This window comes from Mirounga leonina, unplaced genomic scaffold, assembly GCF_011800145.1.
Source record: "Mirounga leonina isolate KUSES-001 unplaced genomic scaffold, KU_Mleo_1.0 Mir_125, whole genome shotgun sequence".
NCBI classification, from domain to species: Eukaryota; Metazoa; Chordata; class Mammalia; order Carnivora; family Phocidae; genus Mirounga; species Mirounga leonina.
The window spans coordinates 51,445,423-51,473,310 of NW_023270305.1; the positions used below are offsets into that span (position 1 = coordinate 51,445,423).

The 27,888-nt window shown below is 45.0% G+C and overlaps 1 protein-coding gene across 1 annotated transcript; it reads right to left on the reverse strand.

Moving 5' to 3' along the window:
• On the reverse strand, positions 1 to 27,852 carry B3GNT2 (UDP-GlcNAc:betaGal beta-1,3-N-acetylglucosaminyltransferase 2). The gene is made up of 2 exons (XM_035001461.1): positions 27,605 to 27,852; positions 1 to 2,500 (listed from the first exon to the last, which is right to left on the reverse strand). Exon 2 carries the CDS (start codon positions 2,489 to 2,491, stop codon positions 1,298 to 1,300), a length of 1,194 nt encoding a protein of 397 aa, XP_034857352.1. The 5' UTR covers positions 2,492 to 2,500; positions 27,605 to 27,852; the 3' UTR covers positions 1 to 1,297.
• Positions 27,853 to 27,888: the final 36 nt, after the last annotated feature.

The window sequence follows — 27,888 nt, forward strand, 5'->3', positions numbered from 1 at the left end:
TTAAAAATACAGTGACTTTATTTCCATCTTCTTACAGTCCCCAGTATCACATGTGGTAAGGAGCATCATCTCTATAAACACAAACATTTTTCAAGAAAGCATGTTACAAGATAGGATATGTAAGCAACAGTTCGGCAGAATTTTATCAACTCTAGTAGTTCAGAGCCCCCCTCCCCCACAAAAAAGCCAAGTTTTAAAATGCAAAAATAACAGTTAGCTTTATTTAACATATGTTACACCTTAACACTTAAAATACCATGCTCTAGTTAAATATTTCATCAACAACACTGTATACAAATAAAATATTACACAAAATATATTTAAGAAAATGTTTTGGTCTTTGATCTGAACAATAAATAAAAACACAGGCACTTCTACACTGAGACAGGGAAGCAGTCACTACTCAGAATAATTTTGTATAAGCGGCATGTGAAAATATGGCAAGAATAGAATCCTGGAGTTTTAAACTGACAATCCACTCATGAGAAGGTCTGCAGTTTCCATCTTTTCACTTAAAGTTCAGAAATGACATATGCTTTCCTGGGTCAATTCAATTTTCAGCTGACCATTACAGAATCATACTCATTACCGTCAAATACTAAAATTTGAGAACTATCATGATACCCCCCAGCAACCCAAATACAAGAACAGTTAAACTTTCTCCTTAATACAGCCCCCTAAGACCATAACAAGGTAAACCGGATAAATGTTACACACTGATTCTCATTTTGCAAAATTAACTGACCTGATTAACACAAGAAAATACTGTTGGGGTGGCAGGAAATTATGACAGAAGTTAATTTTTCTAGACAATTTAAAAAATTCATCCAAACTCCATGAAAATAAATGGAATTCCATTCAACAAAAACCACTGGATCGTATAAAACAAAGTCTTTGTAGCCAGTAAGTTTATAAACACCTAAACTGCAGGTAATTCACTCATTATAATGTAAAGTAGGAATATGAGGATATGGGGGCAAACATAAATAATCTAAAACAGTCAAATTCCACAAACTTATGATTTCAGATAAGAAGGGAGGCAAATTAGAAAATATGGCCATTAGCCACAGGAAGGATCAGAACCAATCATCCCCACCACATCCTCGATAAAAAAATTATAATCTGCTTTCCCTCTTCAGAAGGTACCACACTAGAGGGTTTAGAGGTCCTCAAATGGATACTACTAATAAAGGCAATTTTGATGGTTTAACATAGAAGTTACCCCTAATGTGAAAGAACACAACATGGGAACTATTCAAGATAGGTCTTTCTATGCAGAACTTAGTTTGTATGTATTTCAGCAATTTAAATGAGCATCTTGCAACCGAGACCAAATATCAATCATCTCTTGAGGTTTTCTACTATGTACTAACATCAAATCTACATAGGAACAAATGTTATTCTTGTTTTTCTCCTCTATATCAAATGTCTTGAAGCCTTTATGTTTCTCCGGAACGAGGCCGAGCTTCTGAAGGCACATTCCAGTATACACATCATCAATGGGGTATAGAAGGACCTGGTCAGTGATGTTATACAGCCTCAGGGCCAGGTGGCCAGAGTAGAGGAACCCACCTCCCCCCGCATAAGGCGGATAGACGCCAGTGTAAACAACTTCTGGGATGTAGTACTTCAGTTTCTTATCCCGGTGGGGTCCAGCATTGTGGATCACATCACCTATAAACAAATCTTTGGCTTTGTTTTGGGGTAAGCTATTCAAGTAATTCAGGATGTGATGGGTATTCACAAAAACATCGTCATCGCCCTTGAAAACGAACTCGGCATTTGGGCAAGAAGTGCTCACCCACCTGAGAAAGAGCACTTCTTTCAGGGACAAGTTGAAGAAAGTGTCTCTGTAGTTCCACATAAGAATGTCTTGGTGCTTCTCACTCTCAAATTTCAGCATGTCTGACAGGTCTGGGTGGTTGTCCTCAGGCGGGGTCTGACCCAGTAAGAAGACTCTCACCACCGTCTGGTTCCCCACATGGGTTTCTCTGCCCCAAGATTCCCGAATTGCTTGCCTTCTAGCAAAATGTGGGATGAGGGACTTTATCGCCAGTATTAGGAAGGGTTTCTTTGCACATTTATCCGGTTGATCTATAAGTAGTGAATAATTTCGACATCTCAAATACAGCAGAAAGTCTTTAAATCTGTCTGGCAAATTGCTGAAACCTGAAACCACTGACATGACCCTCAGGTCAGGTTCACAAAAGTTTAGATGGCTTATGTTGGAAAACCCATATACGTCCCCTGTGTGGTTGGCCAACGCGTTCAAGATGGGATTGTACTGCCTGTTCAGCTTTTCTTGTTCTCTGTTCCAGTAAGCCACAGGGGGGTCCGAGATCTTCCAGAACTTTTCCTTGGGTATTATTACTTCCCCCTTTCCATTTTTTTCTTGGCTGCTACTTTTGGAGACTTCCACGATCAAATAAATGAAGACATTAACCATCATCAGGATACCCAACAATTTTATTCTTCGACGTCCAACACTCATTTCTCATATCTGGAATAAAAAGGAGGAGCACTGTATTAATTAGATAATTACTAATTTGCATTTGCGGACATATGTCACTTGTCTCTTTATCTTCTCTGGAATAGTGGTTTAGAACACAGATTCTAGACTTGTACCGCCTAGGTTCAAATCAGGGCACTACCATTCTAGCTCTGTGACTGTGGGCAAATCGTATAACTGACGTCTCAGTTTCTCCATCTCTAAGATGGGGACAATAACCCACTTCATAGGATGGTTGCGAGGGCTCTACGATTTTATATGTAAAGCTTTGGAAACAGTGGCTGGTCCATAGCAAGCAGTACATAAATGACTGTAAACAGTGTGGCTGTCTTAGACACCTGAGGGCAAAGAGATGCATTTACTAAATAACCTCACAGGTGTCCAACTTCCTTGCTTATAAGGACACACATACAAATCAGTGTGTTGCAAACTGATTTGCTCACAATTCATAGCAAATACGTTTTATATCGTGACCTAGTAAACACACGTAACTGTATTTATATGTGTGTTACAACTGTGAGTTGCCATGTAATTCACAAAAATTTTCCATTTTGTTCTATTTCATTTTTTAGAATATGGCGGTCCCAACCCTGAATTGTTCCTCAACCCACCATTTAACAAATGAAGAAAACAAGGCAAGAGAGACAGATTAAGATGCTTGCCCAGGGTTGCAGGGCTAGGAGGTGGAGGAGACACTAACCACAACGAATATTCAGAAAATGGAAAGCCTCACACCGGCTTTAACTGACTGGCCCAAAACTGAGAACGACCCAAATACCATCAACAGAAGAATGGATTATCAAACTGTGGTATATTCATACACTGGAATAACCCTCAGCAATAAAAAAGGAAATGACTTCTACTCGCAGCAACACTACAACACTGTGCATGAAAGACAGACCTCAGGGGTGCCTGGCTGGCTCAGTCAGAGGAGCACGTGACTCTTGATCTTGGGGTCCTACGTTTGATTCCCAAGTTGGGTGTAGGAATTACTTCAAACAAAGAAACAAAGAACTGTTTATAAAAAAAAAAAGAAGAAGAAGATGACAACCTTGGGGCACCTGGGCGGCTCAGTCGTTAAGCATCTGCCTTCGACTCAGGTCATGATCCCAGGGTCCTGGGATCGAGCCCCACATTGGGCTCCCTGCTCAGCGGGGCATCTGCTTCTCCCTCTACCACTCTTCCTCTGCCCCCTCATGATCATGCTCTCTTTCTCTCTCAAATAAATTTTTTTAAAAAGAGAGAAGAAGAAGACCTGAAATTCCATTTATGTCAGGTTCAAGAAGGCAAGATTAATCTAGGACCTAGAAAACTGAAAACAGATAGGGATCGACATTTCCATTGACTGGAAAAGGGCAGGAGGGAACTTTCTAGGGCATAGAAATGTACTATGTATGTCTTGGCCTGGACGAGGGTTTCATGGATGTATACATTTGTCAAAACTCAAACTGCATACTTAAGAGCTCTGCTGTTTATAGTAAAATGAAAAAGGGAAATGAAAATGACATTTTCGTGAAATATCAAAGGCCAAGAATAGATTTCAGGCTGTGGGCAACAGCAGAAAAGAAGAAAGAGTAATAAAATAGTTTGCTGGATATAACTCCAGAGTTCTAGCACTACTGAGATAGATAACCGACCGTAAGAACAACCATTTAGATAAGCTCGACATTAAAAGACAAGCCATAAAATAATAAATAAATAGATAGATAGATAGATAGATAGATAGATAGATAGATAGATAGATAAATAAAAGACAAGCCATTAGGCAATACACTGTAAGGAATTTTCTTATCAGGCTAATTCTACAACTGAGCATCTATACTTAGAATTCCTAAGAACTCTTGCATTCCAGGCACGGTGTAGTATCCTCCTTGATATGGTGAATCTATGAAGTAGGTGTTGTTACTTTTATTCCCATTTTATACCTGAGGAAACAGTTTTAAAGAAGTCGCTGTTAAGGGCAGAGATGGGTTCCAAGGCCACCAAGTCAATGAGGTTCCAAGGCCACCAAGTCAAATGGTAGCCACTCTCCTCCGACCTCTAGAAACAAAGCTGGGTGTCCATTTTAATCAAGGGTAGTGTTTATTATTATTTTTTTAATATAAGAGGATTTTTAGGTTTACTGGGTTCTAACAAATAGTCCCAAGGTAGAAATGTCCATCATGCTGCAAATGTTGCTAAGTTATCACACGCCGGACAGCCCAGATTAGATGGGTTGGAATTCACAAGTTCTTTTGTGTCTCTTAAAATCTGTCTAGTAGATCCCTATCTAGTTGCTTGTGTTTACCACTGCTAAATAGCTTTGGTTATAGACACAGCAGTAAAAGATGTTTAAAAAAAAAAAACAACAACAACAACAACCGGGGCGTCCAGGTGGCTCGGTCGTTAAGTGTCTGCCTTCAGCTCAGGTCATGATCCCAGCGTCCTGGGATCGAGCCCCATGTCGGGCTCCCTGCTCAGCAGGAAGCCTGCTCCTCCCTCCCCCACTCCCCCTGCTTGGGTTCCCTCTCTCGCTGTGTCTCTGTCAAATAAATAAATAAAATCTTAAAAAAAAAAGAAAAATCCCCTATCCCATACCCCTACACCCCTAAAGCTTTTGCATATCTAGAAAACAAGGCAGATGACAAAGTTATGTGGGAGCCCCCTCAGCTCACCCAGTAAGCAGCTCCCCCATCACCACCCCCATTTCTCCCCTCACTTCTCAACCACTACCCACCTCCACCCCTCAAGAATCCCACCACTTAGCCACCAAGAAAGGGCCATTTTAAAAAATATTTTATTTATTTATTTAGAGAGTGAGCAAGCAGGGGCGGGGGGGAGGGGTGGTAGAGGGAGAGAATCCCAAGCAGACTCCCAAGGCAGGGCTCAATCTCATGCCCCCGAGATCATGACCTGAGCCGAAATCAAGAGTCGGACACTTAGGGGCGCATGGGTAGCTCAGGATTAAGCGTCTGCCTTTGGCTTGGGTCATGATCCCAAGGTCCGGGGATCGTGCCCCGCACTGGGCTCCTGCTCAGCAGGAAGCCTGCTTCTTCCTCTCCCACTCCCCCTGCTTGTGTTCCCTCTCTCACTGTCTCTCTGTCAAATAAATAAATAAATAATCTTAAAAAAAAAAAAAGAGTCGGCCGCTTAACTGACTAAGCCACCCAGGCACCCCAAGAAAGGGCCTTCTTAAACTTCCTCCAGAGAAGGCAGTTTAAAAAAACCACAATACATTTCTTACTCCTTAATTCCAGTTTGAAAGGGCCCCAAGGCACATACAACCTGAATAATTCAAACACCCACACCCAAGTCTAGGGTCCATATCCTCCTTAGGTCAGCTCCTTTCAAATGAGCTTTTGGGCAAATCTAAGGAGCAAACTGAAGGTCTCAGTCCAAGACACCTTTGGCAACTTAAACCTCTTTGCTCTGGGCCTTACTTATAAGGAGAAGAGAACTCAAATGGACACTCAGAATGTACTTGCATGGGGTACCTCATGCAGGTAAAGAAATCGCCATCTTTTAAGAAAATAAATCATAATTTTAAGGGTTGTTCTTTTTTTTTTGGTTTCTAGATGAGACAAAATGGTTTTCAAAAACAAGTGATTCTCTCTAAATTGGAATAACTCTCCTAAAGCTACAGTAGCACTTGGCCCCGTATCTCTGATGCCTACGTCTTGGGTGCTTCATGTAAACAGCTTGAAGGAAGGGCAATAAGGAAAAGAGTGAGGGTGAATGGAGAAAGCCTACAATGAGGAAAAAGATTTGGAAGGTACTCAGGAAAAAACAGCACACACTGTGAACAGCTAGCTACTGAAATTTTCAACTCAGAAAAGGAATATGGGTATCAGGAGACTACTTCTGAAAGTTCTAGAGTAAGAGAGATCAGCTTAAGGAAGAAAAAAGGAAAGCACAGAACTCTACATAGCAGGTTGTGAACCTGTGAGTTAATTTTCCTAGGTAAAGATTCCAGGAGAATAGTATGTGAGATGACTGCAGATGAATGAGCTGGTTGTACATCCAGGTTATGGGGCAGGGTTATGGCTATTTGGAACCCAGCCATAACTGTCTGAATGACGGTCTGAAGTTTCTGTCATGGAAAGCACCGTTCCTTCTTTTGGGAATACTCTGAGGAAAACATTAGGCTTGCCAACCTTGGCCAAGATTTCCAACTTCATCCATTGCAATTCAAGCTTTTATTTCCATGATCAAGACCCAGCTAGGACTTCCATCACCTTGGCCAAGACAGGGCTCTGTGGCTCTCAAAGGGACACCATCCCCACCTTCTATCTGCTCAAGGATTCCAGACCGCAGAGCGTTTTCCTGCGCAATTCTCATTTGCACCCCTAAGGGAAGCTGAAAGGAGAGCCCCTTAACAGTGAGAAAAATGGGGGCCCACAGACGGTTAACTGAGCTGCCTAAACGTTACACAGGAGTTAAGTGACAAGAGTGACATGATGCAGCTTTCTGGTTACCAACCCAGGGCTCTTTGGATCTCCTTTTTCTACAAGGCACGGCCACATTCTTGTAACCTGACCCAGGTAGGTCAACGGTAAAGTCTCAAGGGCTGGCTCAAGACTAAAAAAAAAAAAACCCAAAGCACAGGAAAACTCTATTTGTTAGCTCAAATGTACCCCAGGTACATCTGATCATTACCAAGACTCTCCAAAGAATGGGAAATGGGAGTGCCTAGAAGCTCCCAGCCCCCCTTCTGAGAATGGGCCAGCCTTCCCGGGTCCAAATTCCCAAACATGCATCTCAGGCTAACTCTACTTGCTAAAGGGCATTTCTTCCAACCTGAGAGGGAAGGATGGGAAAACCAAGATTCTCAATTATACATTTCCATCAAGTTGAAATGCCCTCTTTCATTTGTGACCTGGGCACGGTTCCTCGCATGAGAACTCTTCAAAGTTCATGGAAAGGAGGATAAAACAGTGACCCCCATAAAAATATCTGTGGGAAAAAGCTCTCTGAATATCTGACTAAATATTCCCATTACAGACATAAAACCAATACGTGTCCTTTTCTGAGCAGGAAGTTACATTGCTTAAAAAGAATTTGAGTAAGAAAACTTACCCCAAAGCTGGGGAAGATGTTATACAACCCTTACTGTGAAACACAGAAGTTTTATGGTGAGTAACAGAAATAAGAGAAAATCTAATATGCATACAAAGAATAACCTTAGCTTTTCACCTTGTGCCTGGGAGGAAAGCCTCCCCCCGATAAGGTCTGAACAGTTTTGAAATTTCTAAAACACTTCAGTTGGTTCTGTTTAATGGAAAAGAACTTCCTTCTTTATTTTGCAGTTAAAATATTTAGAAAAGCAAGGTAGAAACAGGAAAAATACACTTATTAGTTGAAAATGGATTACAAAACAGCACAGATACTATGCTTAAGCTACGTGAAAATTCAGATAAAATAACCACACAAAACCAACACTGGTTTAATTGGGGTGGTAGGATTGTAGGTTATCTGAACATTCTTCAATGCTGCCACACCATGTCCATCCCTGAACAGCCTCTACCGTACGCATCTAGCCCTGGGGGGGGGGGGGGGGGGAGTATAGCACACACACAATTCCTGATGCTGAGTCCCCATTTTTATGAAGCTAGCTGAGTTATGGCCTCAGTCCCACAGTCACTCCATCATGTACTGGGCCCCGCAGGGGTCAGCAGAGGCTCTGTGACAATGTCCATCCCCAGCCCATCTGACAGGTTTCCTTGGGCCTGTGCTCTTTATCTGAAGCCAGCTATTAGGAAGGACTACGAATACATGTGCCCTATTTTAATAAATACTTAGGTACCTGCCAGGCACCAGCAATCCCGTGATGTAGGTACTCTCAGAGAGGTGATTTAACTTGCCCAAGGTCACACAGCTGGTAAATGGCAGAGCCAGGATTCAAACCCAAGCAGTTTTAAACCCTGATACAAGTGAACGCTGCCACATAGGGTTATGACTAATGGGGCATGAGTCTTATTGTCCATGGCTAATCTCCTTAAAAATTATTAAATATTTTAAAGCTTTACATTTATACATTTGAACTTACAAAACTACCATGAGTCAAAGCCAGATAGGGGGGCAGGGTGGTAAATAAGTAAACTTGATTAATGATTACTGTATAAGCCAAATTCTGGGCAAAACCTTCACATACCTCATTTCATTTCCCAGTATGCAGTCCATGCAATCCCAGTATTTCATTCAGGGACACTAGAGAGGGAACCATGGAAGGGGATGATCCTAAAAGGTTTCCTCCAGTTCTGAAAGCCCTAGAAACACTCAAACAAAGTGCTGGCCAGAAAACATTTTAATGTGGCCATCAACAGCCAGAAGAACGCATTCTCAAAATTCCAACTCGGGGATATTCTCTCTCTCTCTCTCTCTCTCACACACACACACACGCACACACACACAGAGCCAAGGTTAAAAAGAAAGGCAAGACCTTCTGGTAACCAATACGTAAAATGAGCAGCCAACTCTGTCCAGCCAGGCTGAGGCAAGGAGGCTTGAAATCCAAGCTCTTGACTCAACCACAGTATGGGTTAGCAGCCTTCATGTCCAGTAGCCCCTGCTTCCTGCTCACTCTCCCGCACAAAGCAGACACACAAACCCTCAAGGGGCAGAGAGCCCAAGTCCACTGCCATATCACAAGGACAGAGGAAACACGTACGTACACGCTTTGGAGAACTGGCACATCATTCTGCCGGTCCGCTGTTCTCCCCCACCCTCCAGGAGCCTGGCGAGAGGGGCTCTTCTAAAGCCTTACCTCCCAGGCTGTTCCCATCTGTTGCCTGGTCCCTGCCAGCCCTTTCCAGGCTCTGCTCCGATAAAGAGAGACAGGGACAGTTTGCAGCTAAGTGGTTCTGGGGGAGAGAACTTGTGCAGACAGTGGGGTGATCAGGGTGTGAGGGAAGCAGCTCAGTGGGACCAGAAGAGCTGGGCCATACCTAGAACCTGTTCCTTAATAGGAACAAGAAGCCCGGTCTGGGTTCTTGCCAGGGCTGGGGCAGGGAGGCCCAAGACTTCCCCCATAACCTCACCTAGAAGCTGGCGCAGAGAGAACATGCATGTGTCTCTGACGTTGCTTTTTCATCTCTAAGTCACGGAACTACCATCTACATGCAAGGGATCTGGTTCATAGTCATTAGTATGAGTATTAGTACTTCATGTTTGAAATTAAAAGGGAAAAGAACATATAATGAATCTGCTTACCCATACATCCTCCCAGGCAACATTATACATGAAAGTGTCTAGTAGGACATGTTCTCGTCCCCAACTGATATACAGTTCTCCAAAGCCCAGCACGGCTGATGTCCTCAAGTGGTATTTATCATTTAAGATAAAATTATCACTAAGTTCATTCTTCAAATAAACATGTACAGAACTTTCAGAAAAGGGGAAAGAAGAAAATTTAGCAAATGATGACAGGGAATTAATCCTTGCAGAGGCCATCTTGACCCTGCCTTTAGTAAAACTGACAACAGTTTTAGATGTTCACTATAAAACAAGGCTGGTAGATGTTCGAGGATAGAAATGTCCCAGATCCATTTTCACTTTGAAGGTCAGCCTGGCATCTGGAGTCAGCCCAGAATTAAATTCTGGTTACGCTACCTACTAGCTGTATGACCTTGGGCAAGTTACTTGACTTCTCTGAGTCTGTTTCCTCATTTGTAAAATGGGAAAGATATAACCTACCATTCCAGTCTGTTTTCTACCACTCAATGGGCATTCAATAGTGCTCCTTCAAGGGTTCGGATTCCTCCAACACTAAGCACATTTCTCAAGTTTTGTTGTTCATTGCCCCTTTTCTAAATTCTCCCTCTCTAGAAACCCATCTATCCACTACCTTAAACATCACCTCCAAAAGGAAGACCACAGGTCGACCCAGTTAACTCCAGGTATTAGCTTCTAAATGCTTTGTAGGGTCCCTCTTCCCAGGTCCCCTATTTGTAATGGGTCGATTTCACAGGCACCTGGAGGTACACCCCAGAATTCCTTTGAATTGTTGCTTCTTCATGCTCCCCCGTCCAACCAGGAGCCGAGTCCCGTGTTCCCACAACATGACTTGCACCTCCTCGTCACCTCTCCTCTATTCTATTCAGGCTCTACCACTGGCTACCACGACAGCCTACTGCCTTACTGTCCAACACGCTCCCAGATACGCCCTCCCCCTCAACTACTCAGTCTTTAGTCCCCTGTACACGCACCCTCTCCCCGCTCATGCTGTTCCCCGGTTTGGTCAAACAACCACCAGCAGGCTGCAGCTCCCTCAAAGAGTTAACTACCTGTGTTGTCTTCTAAAAGTCCTCTCCTCTCCATCCCCAGGGCTAGAGCTCAGGGCCTCATGGCCTCTTCCCCTCTTCTACAAGATCTCCTGCGAAATGATATGCCCCGGCCCAAACACCAGCCTCAGTCCTCTCACTCACATGCCCTTCTGGTCCCAGCCAGGGCACTTCCCAGTGATTCCTGCTTCCCTCCACCGTCTCCAGCCAACATCCCCCATCTGCACACAATCCACACTTGAACATTCAAACACAGCAAACACATTTCTCTTCCAGAAAAATCTCAGCTTCGCTCTGCCATCTGCAGAGTGCCCTCCTTTTGCTAAGGCCTTCCTGAAGAGCTTCTCTTCCTTCCAAATAAATTAGTTCCAGTGTCACCTCCTGGCTGGAGCACCCACCTCCCAGGAGTTAGGGCATCCTCTCCTGCTCGTGTTGGCCTGGGCATATTCCGTATCGAGGTCTTCACATGACACCACCATTACCCCAGCCCCAGGACGTGCACCTGAGAGTCATTCCACATTTGCTAAATGCACAGATATTTTGGTCATCTGGTCAAGTTCACTGAATATAGTGAGACAGTCAGTAGAAACTAGATTAAACATATACACCTTTTCTCCAAAGAGATAACACTGGAAAATCACTTACTTAGTGCTCGTAAATGACACACACATGCATTTATATAAATCTCTTTTCAAAGAACTGAAGTACAATAGAAAAAATTTTAAAGGATTTTTTCTAGAGTTAAGAGAGAGATGAATTTCAGGAGTAGTGAGTCTGTATTAAATCTAGGAGTTCGGGGACAAGATCGGAAGAGGTAAATGGGGATGGACACTATGGCCCAGCCCCTCATTTCCCACAGTCAGCCCCAGGCCCACCAATGCACGAGGAATGCACCTGTGCGGGGTGGGGGGAGTGCATGTGCGTGGGATTCAGGTGAGGGCTCCATCCCTGCCCCTGCAGCGGACCCCTTCTCCGTCCTATCCCCAAACACGGGAGCCTCCACACCTCCTTCCTGGCGAGGGGAGGACCTTGCACAATTGTTACTCCCATCAAGGCTGTGACAGTAGAGGCCCAGGGCGAACATGCCTCAAGGAAGGCAGGCCCTTGGTACAGACTTAAACTTTGAGGGGCACCCACTTCCCTAGGTGGGAAATCATCTTAGAAAAGAAATGCTGAAAGGCAGGCAGTTGCTTCCTGTGGAATTTTTTTTTGAGAGAGAGACAGAAAAAAAGAAAGAGAAAATCTTAAGCAGGCTCTTCGCCCAGCACAGAGCCCTATGCGGAGCTCAATCTCATGACCCTGAGGTCGTGACCCGAGCCAAAATCAAGAGCTGGACGTTTAACTGACCGAGCCACCCAGGCGCCCCATCCCTGTGGAGCTTAACGTGTGCTGGAAGCCCTTGTTAGGAGCTGTACATGGCTATGCCTTGGTAAGTTTCCACTCCAAGCTCCAGGACCTATCTACAAACAGTGCAGTCTGGCAGGCTCTCAACAGGCCCTCAGAGAAATCCCCAGATTTCTCTCTGATCCATCCTTCTGTTTGCTTAGTTGGGTTACATGGGATGCATTTCAGTCTGGGTCTGACCAGGAGGCAGAAACCACACAAGTTTAAGCACAAGTTTCAGAATCTGGTAACTGAGTAAGTATCAAGATGGAATAGAATTCTAAAGAGTAGGCTTTGGCAGGTGAAAATTACCAGAAAAAGGACAAACGTGGAACAGAGGTTCAGAGCTTATTTGAGAAGATATGGATGGCAGAAAAGTTCCCGGGTTCCCATGCCAAAGATGGTCCAGTGCCCAGGAAAGCAGGAACAACCATCCGGGATGCAGGAACAAAGCCTGCAACACACAGGGTCACCATCAGGAGAATGAGAGAAAACAAGCCTTAGAGACTGCTGGGTGGGGCATGCAGAGAGAACAAGGGTGCAGAGGGCGTCACCACGCACAGGGAATCAAGAGTGCTGCAGGAACCAGGCAGTAGGGAGACCCCTTTCTACGGCAGGTTAGCATGTCAACATATGGCTTAGACGAGAGCAGCTCGTGGCCACAGCCTAGGACAAAGACCAGGCGGCCAGGATCATGGAACTCTAGTATGAACACACGTGGGGCTAATGAGGGGGGAGGGGCAGGCAGGGAAGCAGTGACCTGGGGTGAGCCCAGGCTCCCCCATCCTACCACTGTTGCCAGAGCTGGAAAAACCCATGCCCTGTAGGCCCCTAGGCGTGCAGGCAAAACAGCAGGTTCTACAGGACCCTGGTTCTAGACCCTGGGAACCAGGAAGGAAAATCCCATGCTTCTGCAACATCCTCTTCAGAGCCTCAACTTACAGAAGGCAAAGGTGAAGTATCTGAAGGCCCTGATCCATTTTCACATATCAGCAACACAGGGTGAATTCGGAGCTGGCACAAGTTCTCTGTCTCTAAATCACCGACCCAAATTCGTCTCCAAGCATACTTCTATCTAAGTCTGAAATTAGGAGGAAAGGTTTATCATAAAACATGGGTCTGATACAGTAAATCGGTAGACAGGCAACACATAGGTGACCATCCATGAGTGGACAGCAGAGGTCAAGGCAGGACCTGAGTGAGGCACAGGGCGTCTTCAGGCAGAGGTAACACAGCAGGTCTGTGGGCTCAGAGACCACACTGGGAAGAGGAGGTAAGTGCTGGTGGGCCCAGGGCCTCCCCACAGAAAAAGAGGACCCATAGCTGCACCTCACTTACAAGTGCAGCCACTGGCGAGGTTGCCGGAATGTGTTCTCTTTCTTTCACAGGCCCTCTATTTAAAAAAATAAAGAAAAGAAAATGCACTAAATCACACAGGAATATGAAATAAGGGAAAATAAAGAACTCCAAATTGATGTCCACGTTGAGAAACAAAATACAGTTGGTTTCTGCATTCACTGAGATTTTTAGTTTTAGTGGGAGGGGGAGGGGACAGAGGGAGAGAGAGAATCTTCAGCAGGCTCTACGCCCAGCACAGAGCCTGATGCGGGGCTCGATCTCAAACTCTTGAGATCGTGACCTGAGCCGAAAGCTGAAATCGAGTCGGATGCTTAACGAACTGAGCCACCCAGGTGCCCCAATGAGATTCAACTTCCGTACAGCAGATGCAGTTCACAGAGGAAAGAGCATGATCTGAGAAGTCTGTCCCCTATCAGCAGAGCTCTCGTGCATCTCTACTGGAACACAGGAATCTGTTCTGGCTTACCAATCACGACCAGTGAGTTGTTTGTGATTTTCTGCATAATCAAAAAAAATTGATGAACTACCTCATAAATGCATCTTTTTTGTCTTATTATCTCCTTTGGAAAAACTACAGAGAGAAAGTAAACAATCAAATTATTCTCCTCTCCTCCCCTTCCATCCCCCCACCAAAATGAAAGGCCAGACTGGTTTATCTTCACCGCACACCCAAGAACACGGAGCTATCCATGTGTTGACCGTGGACACTGCCTTTTTAATCTTTACAAAGAAAGGATGTCTCCCTGTTTTAATTTACACTGTTCTTTTCACATGCTTCCTTCCTGATTTTCCTACTCCTCATGCCCTTTCCCATTTTTCTATGTCGGTGGTTCTCTTCTCATTTAATCTTCGCAAGCTCAAAAATGTGAAGCAATTTGTCTGAGGTTATGGAGCTAATCCCGGTGGAGCCAGCATTTGGACCCTGGACCCTGACCCCAAGACAAAGCTCTCACTCTTTTTACCACACAATGTTGGTGCTCAAGAAGATTTCAAGAATCCCCAAATAAAGTTGGACTTAAAAAAAAACAGTAATTTAGTAATGAAAATCTTAATCAGCATGAGACAGAAATCCTATAGATGGCCTGTCAGGAACTCTTCACTGGTTGAAGGTGCCAGAGGTCCTGATCCCGTAAGGCAGGCACCTTCCCAACCAGGGCTGGAGTCCCTGCAGATGTGTGTCAGGTATTTATCCACACTAAAGAAGAGGGGCCGGCAGGGGCTTAAACTGTCCCAATCACAAACTCATCCAGGCAAACCCTTTTGTGAGAGCTGTTTACACAAGAGAAAATGCTGCCTTCTCATCCCCCTCGCCTCCAGCAGCAGGGCCTAAAGCGAGGGATCCCAGCACGGCCCTGTACCCGGCTACAGGTTAGTGCAGAGCTGGCCCAGAAGTCAGGAGAGGAAAGGATCCCGGCCCATGTCAGAAGAGATGATCAAAGAGTGAGTGCTGGCCACAAACTGTACCATCTCACCCTCTCACTGGTTTTCTCCATCACAAGCACACCCATTCCACACGCACAGATCACAGACCAAGTTTGTTACCACAAAGAAGCCGTAAGAATTTCCTCTCCAGGGCCTGAGAGCTCATCTACTCCAATCACCTCATTTTCAGAAGAGGAAACCAAGGTACCAGGAGGCCCAGAGTCTTAGCTGATGCCCCCGCCCCGGGGAGAATCAGGTGGGTGAGTCCAGCAGTGAGAATTACCGTTAGTGACAAGTCTTTTCCTCACAGTCCGCAGCTTCAATTCTAGGCCTTCAACAGAAGTAAGAAAAAGGCAAAGAGGCCCACTGCCCCAGCACTGCTCAGTGGGCACCACCCCCCAGACTCCTCTCCCGGGTGTGTTTGTATTACTTCCCCCTTTGCTGTTGGAACGCCTAACACACACGTTTATCTGACTTATCCACGCTTGTTGATAACAAGTCTGACACACCCACAGGATGTGGGGGGCCTCGAGGACAGGGGCGGGGCCATATCCAGTATATTGATACTTAGTCAATGAATCTGAGATTGAGGAGGACATAAAAGCGGAGGAGCAGTAAAGAAACAAGGACTAACTAAATTTTTACCTTTTTGATCAAGAGTCAACATTACTCTAAACAAGTCATTGTTGAATAATTTCACACACAGGCCCTCCATCTCCAGCCCCCCAGAGTCCCGTACCTGGCCCCTGGCTATTTTTGAGTCCAGGCCACTCCTCTTCCCAAGGGCCCTAAGCCTTCTCCAATTCCAGGGCTTTCCCCCTCAAGGCTTCAACCCTCAGCCATCATGGAAGCATTAAAAGGTGTCATATCTCAATGCAGCACATAACCTAAAAACATCTCTGGAAACAGTCTAATATGATCAAATAAATCTATAAACAAACATAGGCCCAAGGGTTGGAAGGCAATTACAAATTAATAAAACTGCACAAGCATAAATTACAGTACTGGACTAGAAAAGAACCCCATTATATAAACTAAGTTACCAAACTGACCTTGTATAAATGCTTCTGGAAATAAGTAGGCCATCAGCATGGCTTGGCAATCTTGGTGTAAAGAGATAGGGAGGGGAGGAGGTAATCTGGTGCCTGCTATGTGGGCTCCTTTTGTCTACAGACACTTATAAAAAGAAAAGCTGATGAAATCAAGCTCAGAGAGAATATTTTCGTAGAAGTATCGGAAAAGAGATTACTGTCATTTTTACATAGTAAAAATATATGAAAATTTCATCTAATGACTAACTTGTTAACAAAATTAAAAGTTGACTCTCATCAAAGTTTTAAAATTAACTTTCAAAATTACGTCATTGCCCCACCACTTAATTCCGTGGGTTGTGATAACTGACCACAAAAAGCAGCAGAACTTTATTTTAAAACAATCACCTTAATGTTAAGCACCTGGACAGCCAAATCCAATCTTCCATTTTCTCTGGCATAGAGATTTATCTAAGTCACTTCCCACAAGCTCTCCAGGCAAACTTTCAAATCAACCACTGCCCTTCCCACTTTTATTAAATTATACTTGGCAATTCTTGACCCTACGAAATGTAGAATGAGAGCATGTCCATCCATTTCCTGCAAAATAAAAGTTTCCATTTGTCTTCCTTCTAATATAAAAATATAACCTCCCCAAATCAAGAAAACATTGTTTGAACATGCTGCAAACTGAGATTGCAAATAACTTTATCAGACTTGTTTTGTAACTTTAATATTAAATCAACACCAATGACATTCATTGTGTTTATGTTAAGTAATTTAATAAATGGCCCTGGGAAGTCTCCATTTCTTGGCTGTTAGGATGAAGGTTCCCAGGGACACACTTTCGTAAAGAGCACCTGCCCTCAGTTACAATGAAAGTGACACCAAGGGGCATGAGTATCACGCCCCTGCTTCCAGGACTCCAGTCGCACCCATTCAGAGTCCCTTAGAGGAGCAGCCCTGAGTTGACTGCCTGACTCACTCTTCTAAAAAAAATGAATGACAATCGTAGAAAGTTGTGCAGAATTGGCTTGTGCAGAGATTTAAATCATGTCGTATTAAAATCGAAGGACCCAACAGACCTAATACCTTGCGGGGAGAGGGGAGACAAGAAACGAAGGAATGGGATAGAGGTACCAGGGACACTCCTTACAACAAGACTAACAAGTGCATACCAGCCCCTACTCATTCACAGAGGGCTTGTCCACATGCCAGGAAGCATGTCAAGGACCCAACTGGGTACTTAGTCCCGTGAAATGGTTCCCGAGGTATCCTCATTTTACAGACAAGTCAATTGCTTCCAAAACTGGCCCGAGGTTCCCAAGATGGAGAGTGAACGGAAGGAGAGTGGCAGGAACTGGGAAGCCGGATGGGTTCACATCCCTGTTGCTGCCAAACTTGAGGACAGACATGGAGTTGCATGGATGGCGTGGTTAGGGTACAGGGGAGGTAGGCACCCCCATCCTCATTAAGCACTCTCACAAAGACCTGATCCTAGATTCAAGTATGCTACCCTCACAATCGCCTCTCAGAGAACTCTTAGGGCACCTGCACCCCTTAAGAACAACTCCTGTCCTCCCCTCCCACACCTTTGCTCATGCTAGCTGCCTCCTCCACAAGGACACCCTCATTCCCTCAGTGCCCTGTACTTAATCTTCCCTCCCAGCACTCGGGATTCCCCCAAAACTGGAACCTCCCAAAAGGAATACCAAGAGCTAGTTACCCAGAACCCACCCCTCACCCCAGCAATGCTTCTCAGCCCAAACGGTCCCAGGTGAGCCAAGATCCTACTCTCCTCAACCCCAGGGGGAGGCGGGACCAAGGCAACCCCCCCCAACATGTGGTGTAATTGCGAGGTGAAAGCACCCCAACCACAGAGTGCCAGCCACCGCTCCTTACACAGAGTATCCAATTAAACGGGGATCCCCCTGGGATGTCACCTCTCCTCCAGAGTCAGGGACCATCCTCATCCCAGAAGACAACCTTTCTAGTGACAAGTGACCCTAGGGTGGCAACTTCAGAATGGGGTACCAAACAAGCAAACTGCCCCCCCCGTTCCCTTCTCCTAGACTCCTCTCCCTTTCCTGCCTCTTTTCCCTTCCTCACATGTCAAATTTCAAGAAGTTACTAAAAGAAGCTTAAGGATTGTTTTTTAAAGTTGCTTTTTCAAATATCAAAATAAATCGTATAGATTGAAAATACACATCCTCAAAACGGACATTTTGGCCTTTTATCCAAATGTTCTATTAAAAGGGGGCTGTTCAAGACTTATGTCCACATATTTAAAGAGATGAAATGGTAACACTTCTTTCTTTGGCCACCTGCCAAGAAAAATTTATGTTGCCAAAATAAAAGAGATTATGTTTGCTCAATATATGAGCACAGGACAGAGCAGCTTAGAAACGGGGACTCTTTTACCAAGCAGCTTAAATCATCTAATTTTAAGTATGTCTGTGAATGTCACCTTCACATGTCATAGGCTATCACCTACTTGGAAATATCAGGGACTGTAGCAATCGTGTTTCACCCAGGGTCCACTCTCTGCTCACCTCTCCCTCCCCGTGGGGGGTCCAAACACTCCCATGGTTTCTACTTCTCCAACTGGTGACCTGGAGGTCCAGCAGGACGTGTCTTCCCACTCTGGGTGGTGCCCACACAGCCTCCTACTCATGCGTGGGGTACGGACAAAAACAGAGGCCATCATGCTGAAACCAGTGACAGCCACCTGAGGCTTCATTCTATCATTCTCTGTATCTACACTGGTTGGAAAATTTCCATTATAAAGGGGATTTTTTTTTAAAGGATCCATCAGAAACTTAAGGAAAAAAAATTCAAAAGAGAGAAACATTCAGTTAAAAATAGGAGTATTCATGAGAGATATTTTAAGTTCATTTGAAGAAAATAATTCCTTATGTGGCAAAGAGAAGAAAAATAAAATGGCTGCATCTCATTTACTTTAAGAATAAAAGCTACGTAAGTTCCTTATAAACAAACATCAAATTCAGCCATAAAATAATAAATGTAAAATATATTTCATTAGTTCCAAATGTTAAATATTTAGAAAAGATGGTATTTGTAACAAACCCAATTAGACCCTTGCAATGCTAAACAAATATATTTGATTCTGAAAACATCACTAGGCTTCCCAATGAATAATCTAGAGCTAGACTTGAAGGTTTTATTTTGTTTTGGTTTGGTTTTTTAACACAATTGTTACTCTCTGATCGGGACTCAAAAAAGAAGCACTTCAGAGAAGCATTTGTATGTTAAGTGCTTTTCAAAGAAAATAAAAAACAACATAATTCCGAAGCACAAATTAAAAACCTTAGCAAGTTTATGGTCCATAGAAAATAACCTTACTGGAGTGTTAACGCTTTCATATTCATGACTGCATTGGATTTAAACAATCAACATGTGAGGTCAGCTGTGTAGGTTTTTTCCTATTTTGTGGGGGTGGGGGAGGTAAAAGAAGCTAAGTAGGTTGCCATGGTTACAAAGGTTTTGTTTTTTTGTTTTTAAGTCAGCGCTACAACCAAAATCTACTTCAAGTTCTCCACGTGGGCCACTGTCCCCATGGGCCACTACAGTAAGCCACTCCCCAGCCCTCGTAAGATTACCGTGCCCTGTGACAGTGCTTGATGTACCCCTGGGGTCCCGTATGGAGGGTGGATCTCCATTCTCCTTCACCTTCAAAGCTCTCCCTCCCAGTAGCTCCAGGCACAAGCCCCTCTTTCCCTTCTCTGTCAATATCCTGAAAAGGTTCTGCGCCTTGTCATGCCCTGACCCTCCCAATTCCCTTCATCTTCTAGAATCATCATAGTCCTTGGCCTCTCCTGACTTCCCAGGGCACCTAACACCCCAATATTCACCCCAAATTCAAGACCACCGAACCCAGATTCTCTTCCTTGTTCTCCTGCATCTTCGCAGCTTTGCTCCTGGCCTCATGCCCCCAAATGGATGCTCTCCACAGTTCTGGGCTCAAGCTTACTGCTGGGTCTTCCCTCGCTCCTATCCCCTAGACCCTCAGAGACACCACTACAGCCTCCAATGTCCTAAATGTTAAAAAGATCCCCAATGTACCTCTATCTGTAGATCACCCCTTTCATACTTTCCTGCACTGGTTTCCAAATCCCGTCCCACCAACATGAGTTGGTCTCAACTCTCTTTCAAATATCTCAATATCTCTTTCAAATAAATCACATATATACACTTTAATCCTGTACCATCCCTGGGCCTGGTTTGGGCACTCACTTTTCCTCCAGAAAGATTAATGAAGTGACCGAATTCATCAAGTATCAAGCACCTACTCTAACTGAGCAGTGTTTAAAACAGACAACCAAGAATAAAGTTACGTGGCCAATTATCGGAAGGTTGATAAGAACTCAGACAAAATACAAAGGACAGTACAGATGATAAGGGAAACCTCTCTTCTCAAAAAGAAGGTGCAGAAGTGGGGCAGGAAGAGGGAACAGCCAGAGGCAGGAGAGCGCAGAGACCAGTGTGGCTAGAGTCAACAGAACCAAGAGCCTGGGAGGTGACAGAAGAACCCTGGCTTTAGTCTGACAAGAGCAGGAGCCACTGGAGGTGTCTGAGTAGAGAAGTGTATAAAGTAATTTCAGTTTTTAAATATTCCTCCACCTTCTTTCAGAGAACAGACCGTTGAGGGGCAAATGGGAAACCATTCCCCATCAGGAGGCTGTAAAATGACGGCCCATGATCACACGTCCCTTGCATCGACCTGTCAGGCTCAAGCTCATCTTCCTAAATGCAAGCCTGACCCTGACCTGTCACCACATTCTCTCTGCAGGAACTTTCCATGGCTCCCATGACCTCCAGAACTATCCAGTGCCACTTCATTGCATGGTCACTAGGGTTGCACCGTGTCCTATTACCCCTTCCTAAACACCCTGACCTCCACACCCACAGGATCACCTGCTATTTCCCTGACACACTGCCATAAGCCTGCAATACCTGCCTCTGCCCTCCAAAAAGTTATTAATTCATCCATTAAGGCTAAGCCCAAACACCACTTCCTCAGGAAGCCTTTCTTGGCTGCCCCGCAAACTGCATATTGCTTGCACCTCTACAAGAACACTCTTTCATCAGTTCTGGGTTAGAGTTTCCACAGACTGCTAACTCAAGGGCAGAACTGTGTCTGACCTATCTAGGAATACACATGGGGCCAAGCACAGTGCTAGACATACAGTAAGTGTTCAATTAATGCATGCTGGCTAAGTGAACAAAATGCTCATCTGATTATACATCATCTTGAGGTCTCAGGGGGAGGGGGGTGCCAAGGACAGGTTTTCTCTCTCAGCTACTGTAATCTGGAAGACAGGGGTCTTGATGGGAGTGTTGCGGGACTGCATGCCCAGGACCCCTGACAACGGTAGAGCCACAAGTAGGGGCCAGAGTGGGGATGGATTTGAACCTAAGCCTTCAAAGCCTCACACCCCCTCAGCCAGATGTATCTCTAGGCAGGCCATACAACCCGTTTTAAATTTGCCCAAAGCATCAGCAATGTGTTTTTCCTAAGCCCATTTTAGAAGTGTACAGATGCAGAGAAAAGAACATAGAAGGATCCAAACCAAGTTAAGAGTAGTTACTGTGTTAAGAGATGGTGAAATTTTCTTTTCCTTTACCTTACCTTGTTTTTTCCCCCTAAACAAACATCATAAGAAAAAAAGCCTTTTAGAAAGAATGCCACAGTACCACCCGAGTTGTATTTAAAGAATGACTCCAAAAATACAAAGTATCCAAAAAGCCCACCAGAACACTGGGAACCTGAGAAACACTGAATACGTAATCCTACTTGCAGAGGAAGACTATAGAAGCTGCGAATGTTTTAAAAGGTTTGTCTGAGCATGCAACGGTCTGAGCCTAACAACTGGCCCTGTGCTTTCACTTCTGAAATAATTATTTCACAAAACATAAAGCAGTAAACATTGTTCTGGATATCCCAGGCACTTCTGTTCCCTCTTATCTAAACTCTTCCATAGATTTCATAATCAAGTGTAAACTGTCACCACTGCACCCTAGCTTATACCATGCAAGTGACAGCAAGTGACTGATCGGCTCTAAATAGGACATTTCAATGACTGTCATTTCATGACTTACAGAGAAAATGTCAATTAAAAATAACAGGAGGGGCGCCTGTGTGCTCAGTCCATTAAGTGTCTGACTCTTGATTTCAGCTCAGGTCTTGGGGAGCCTGCTTGAGATTCTCTCTCTTCCCCTCTGTCCCTCCCCCACTGCTCGCTCGCTCTCTCTTTCCAAAATAAATAATTTTTTAAAAAAATAATAGGTGGCTCAGTCGTTAAGCGTCTGCCTTCGGCTCAGGTCATGATCCCAGGGTCTTGGGATCGAGCCCTGCATCGGGCTCCCTGCTCCGCAGGAAGCCTGCTTCTCCCTCTCCCATTCCCCCTGCTTGTATTCCCTCTCTCGCTGTGTCTCTCTCTGTCAAATAAATAAATAAAATCTTTAAAAATAATAATAATAATAGGTGATCAGTTATCAAGACATAATATGTCTTATTTAAGCTGAAAGCTACATCAACATAGTGTCGAATCAACAAAGACTTGGCTTCTAACTTTCAGCAAAAGACCAACATAACTTTTATAGTGAAATAGCATTATTAAAACAAGGAAGATATAATTGCTTTAGTTACCACTTTTTTTTTTAAAGATTTATTTATTTATTCTGAGAGAGAGAGAGACCACACACGCATGAGTTGGAGAAGGGGGCAGAGGGAGAGAATCTCAAGCAGATTCCCTGCTGAGTGTGGCTCAATCCCACGGCCCATGAGATCACGACCTGAGCTGAAATCAAGAGCTGGACGCTAAACTAACTGAGCCACCCAGGCGCCCCTTTAGTTATCACCTTTTTAAAGAAATAAAAGGGGGACAAGGAAACCTCATGTCAAGCACAGTGCTAGATATTTTAGGTGCATGATCATATTAATCTTCCTAGTAAATCTGAGATCGTTTCATCTCCCCCATTTCACAAATGAAGAAACTGAGGCTCAGAGAGGTTAAGGAACTTAGTCACAGTAACCACAGTCACACAGCGGCAAAAACCAACTCAAAACCAAGTCTGTTTCACAAAAGACTATACACAGTATGATTCTGTAATTCCACTTCTATTAGGTTCAAGAACAGGCAAAACCGATCTATATGAAAGGAGTCACATCTAAGATGATATGAAAGTTCCCTCTAGAGGGCGGATACTGACTAGAAAGGGCGCAGGCACCTTTTGGGGTACTAAAAATGTTTGCTTCTTGAGCGGGGTGGTGGATATACATTCAGGAGGTACATACAATATCAGAGCACTTCACACTTTACCGTATGCTATTACCTCAAGTTAAAGAAAAAAAAATTCTTCATCTGACTGACTCCAAATTCATACTCTTAACCACTAAACCACCACTCCGACAGAACCTGGCCACACTCTAGAATTGATTCCCTCGGATTATCATTTTTTAAAAGTATTCTGGTAAGCAACGTACATCCTAATCACATCAGAGTGAAAACACTGGAACAATAAACCTGTTTTTAAATGCCACAGAATGAAAAGTAGAAAGTATCAATTTCCTGGCTACTGGGAATTTCCCCTCTGTAGCCACATCAGAATACAATTTTAAACCCTGCTCTAAGTGAATGTTCACAGATGCACAGAAAATCATTTGTAGCAAAGTCATCTATGGAAACACCTAAAGCTAAAATTACACAAAATATTTCAAAACATGTTATAACCTTATCAACAATGCTAACTCTCAAAAGAAATTTGAATTTGGGGGGCACCTGGCTGGCTTAGTCAGTAGAGCATGAGACTCTTGATCTCAGGATTCTGAGTTCAAGCCCCACGCTGGGCATGGAGCCTACTTAAAAAAAAAAAGGAAATTTGAATTTTGTTACAAAAATTAAGACAGGCAAGCAGACAAAGCTGATGGGCAAAGAACATCAAGTTCACAGTAGTGGCAACACAAGTAAGTGCAAAATCTCAGCTCAGAGTTCTAACATATAGAAAACTGGTACAATGAACTTTTTCCAGCAGGAAAGCAATTGTGCCACAAATGCCCTAATAACAAATTCTCCATCAAGTACAAGTGCTTCCCACCGAAGTTCTGTTCAGACTAGCAAAGCCTCATCACCAGGTGATGATGAAATCATTGCATCAATTCTCTTAAAGTCTTATACCACACACATATACCTCTTATTTGAGCGGTAATTGCCTCTCCAGAGAGAGGAATTTATTCATCCTACAATTTGGAGAAATCTCTGGCAAGCACCTAGTTAACAGTTATCCCCCGTGGGGGTGAGTGTGGGGGAGGAGACAGCTGTATCTACACACCTGTTGGCTACGGGTGCCGGGGTCCTTCCTGGGTGCTTTTGATTAGGTCAGCCGGGAAACCCAACCTTCAAACTGTCAGAGCCTGGTTTAACTCATGTTTTAACATTCTGTATACACTAAAATTACCACGCAATTGATTGAAATGATTTTAGTTCCCTCTGAGCATCTGCGTATAAGACCAAAAGGCCTTTATAGAATTTTCCAGTATTTGTAAGTCAGTTATACATCACAATTGGGCATGTTGCAATAGATTATATAACCAAATATTATCCCAGGTGCAAGAATCTTAATGTTTATAAAAGTAACCATTGGCATTTATTAATTGTTAAAGTCTTTAACAAACTGTCCAATAAAACTGTCAAAAAAACTAAGTAAAGTCAAATATTGTGGCTATTAAGCAAGTTAGAAAGAATTAAAAGCACTGACCCAGTATGTTAAGAACAGAGGACATTGAGGCACATTCACAGCCTCGGGTCAGGATCCCTAAATTATGGTTCCAAAAGAAACAAAACAAAAAAACAGGCATTACCAGAAAACATTAAAACTTAAAGTTTCAAAGTTTCTTTAAGAAACAATGGATTCATCTTTTCTCTTACCCTGCATCAGCTGAAAAAGCCTCATGCATTTCTATCCAGAACATCTTAGCTTTGTACCAACAACACATCACGTAAGGCAGAATGATCCATTTTTTTTAGATTCCTCATTTCCTAATATAACTCCTTTCTCTCTAAAAAAGGCACACATTTAGGGGCGCCTGGGTGGCTCAGTCAGTTAAGCGTCTGCCTTAGGCTCAAGTCATGATCCCAGGGTCCTGGGATGCAGTCCCTCCTCCGACCGACCGCCCAGTCTGTCAGTCCATCGGTTCACAAACTGGCAGGCTTCCGGCTCAGCTCTCCCTCTCCCTCCCCCTGCTTGTGCTTTCTCTCTCATTCTCTCTCTCTCTCTCACCAATAAATACATAAAATTTTAAAAATAATAAAAAATTATAGACACATATTTGAACAACTTGTATAGTGAAAAATCAACCATGAATTATCAGTTCCACTTTCCTGTTTTAGCAAAACTGTAGTGTCTTAGTATTGGAGAAATCTAAATTGTTTTTTAAACACAGAACTCTTCAAAACTACAAGCCATTACTCAGCTATCCATCAGAAACCCAGGAAAAAAAATCGTAATTTTTACAAGCATATTATGTTTCTTTTCATCAAAAGATTACTTCATTTCTTGGATTTTAAAAACTTTATCTGCATCTGCCAAATCTGGCTGATTTCAGTGTCAGTCAGACCAATCTAACTGGTTCCCAGTTACTGTTTTTGGTAAGGGGAAGTTGATGCCTAGAGGAACGTCTATACTGATTACACAATGACCACCACCCATTAAGTGCTTCTTAATTCCCATGATGCAGAGCCCGGAGTTGGACAGACATTATCCTATCTGTCCTCAAAAACAATCTTGTTGATCAGGGGCTGCCATCCCCAAGACCCGTTATGGAAAATAAGACTGGGATGGTCAACAACCTGCCAGAGGTCACAGAACGGTATGTGGCAGATTCGAGACCAGTGAACAGTGAGGGTGGGAACTTGAACTTTTATGGAGAATTAGGCCTTTCATCAACACACATGAAATGAAGAGCAGTGAGCCCCTGCTGTTGGGAGATGACCGAGGGGAAAAGCAGTATTTCAAACTGAAAAAGTAATTTCAAACATTAGATCCAAAGATACAGACATTCGCAAAGCTGGGCAGGGGGGAAAGGTTTTCTCATGTAGAGAATTCTATAGGGTTCTGCAATTCCCTGGTCTTAAAATCTAATCTGATTTAAGAGCACAAGACTGTGTCTGTAACAGTCTCCCAAATTCCACCAGGCTTAATAACCTCTATTGAAAAGAAAGAGAAGTGAGAACTAGCACAGTGGGAAGAAGTGACCACCCAAGCCTGTCCTCTCACCGGGGTAAGCTGTCAGTTCCACATGGGCACGACCAGGAGACAGCTCGGCTCCAGAGCCCTCAGACTGGGTTAGGCTCCGATCCCCCCGCTTTCCTGGTCCCGATCCTGACCCTGTTGACCACCTCCCGAGGCAAAATACACCGGAAAAATGTTATAACAAGTAGACGCCCATATTCACCAACTGGTTTAGAAATCTGCAATCTACAGCAAGGCTCCAACAAGGGAGGGGCCTCCCTTGGTATAATTGTTCTAAACTATCTTTCCACGAAATTGGGAAGGTTCACGAGGCCATGGGGGATAGGGGAGCAAAGACAAACATACCATCCCTGAGTTTTTAAGCAGGAGAGGGAGCCTCCTCGCCAACCCAGGCTTACAATGTGTTAATTTCAGAGATAAGCTTTCATGCCCTGACATTTGTAGGGAGATAATGGGTCCTGGGGCTCCCCCGTCCTAAGTGCAAAATACCGCGGCCGGGATATTAAGGTGACTTGATTTTACTACCTCCATAAGGGTCCGCCTGACGTTCCCGGGCAGCCTCCAGGATCTCCGCCCACAGGGTCCCACCGAGCGCCCCCACGCCCACCCTTCCAGCAAGGTGTTTTGCCAAGGCCTGCCTTACACGCTCCGGGCAGCTCCCACCCATCCCCCTCCCCAGGTCTCAGACTAGTAGCCTGGTTAATCATTCAACGCCGGCGGCGTGGAACAATTTTTTAGAGGTCAAAGCGAAAGGTTCTCCCTAAGTTTCCCAGAAACCAGCCTTTGGGGACCCGGAGGTGGCAGCGGCAGGCAGATGGGGGTGGGGAGTGGCGGCTGGCGGCTCTTTGGCTCGCAAAACACCTGATCTCCCCATGCGGCAACCGAGACCAGCGCAGTGCGAGGGTGGGGTGAGGGGGTGCGAGCGAGAAAATACGCACGGCCCCCTACCCAAAACGCGGTGGAAGCCAAGTGAGGACGCCGGCCCCAGACGCCCCTTCCCAATGCCTGCCATCACCCCGCGCGGGCTCCCCCGGAAGTTGGGGTGCAGCGAGCAGGGGGGATGTCCCAGGGCCCCGTGGGGGTGGGGGTGGGATAGGCAAGAGACTAAAAAGACAGTCCGCTGCTGGTTTCTTTCTCCTCTTCCTCTAGGGTAAGGAAGCCGGAGGGACGGGGACGCCTAAATGCGGCGGGAGCCACCCGGGAACGGTTTCCTCCTGCGGCGCGCCGGCACGAAGCCGGAACTGGCGAGGAAGGGGACTGAGAGGGAGAGGAGTCAGTGCGGAGCAGCGGGCAGCGGGCAGCAGAGATGGAAAGGCGGTGAGAGGGCTGGGGAGGCGGGGGGAGGGGGAGACGGGGGGAGGGGACCCTACCTTGTCCGGGAGCCGCTCCTGCTCAGCGGGGCGGGGGCGGGAGATCCCGGCCGCATCCACGTCCCGGCCGCTCGGCGCGGCTCAGCCCGGCGACTGCCGCCGCTCCCGCTCCATACGTTGCTCCGCGAGGGGCGGCCCGGTGGTGTCGGCGGCGGGCAAGTCACCCGCACGGCTCGTCTCCGGCACTTGTTGCCGCCACCGCCACTGCGCCTCTCACTCCCGGCTCCAGCTCCCCGCGCCGCCGCCGCCTCCGGGCGCCCGGCTCGGGCCCCGCCTTCGCCCCC

Excerpts from the sequence above, each read along its gene's own strand:
- B3GNT2 (XM_035001461.1), bottom strand. The coding sequence starts at position 2,491 with ATGAGTGTTGGACGTCGAAGAATAAAATTGTTGGGTATCCTGATGATG.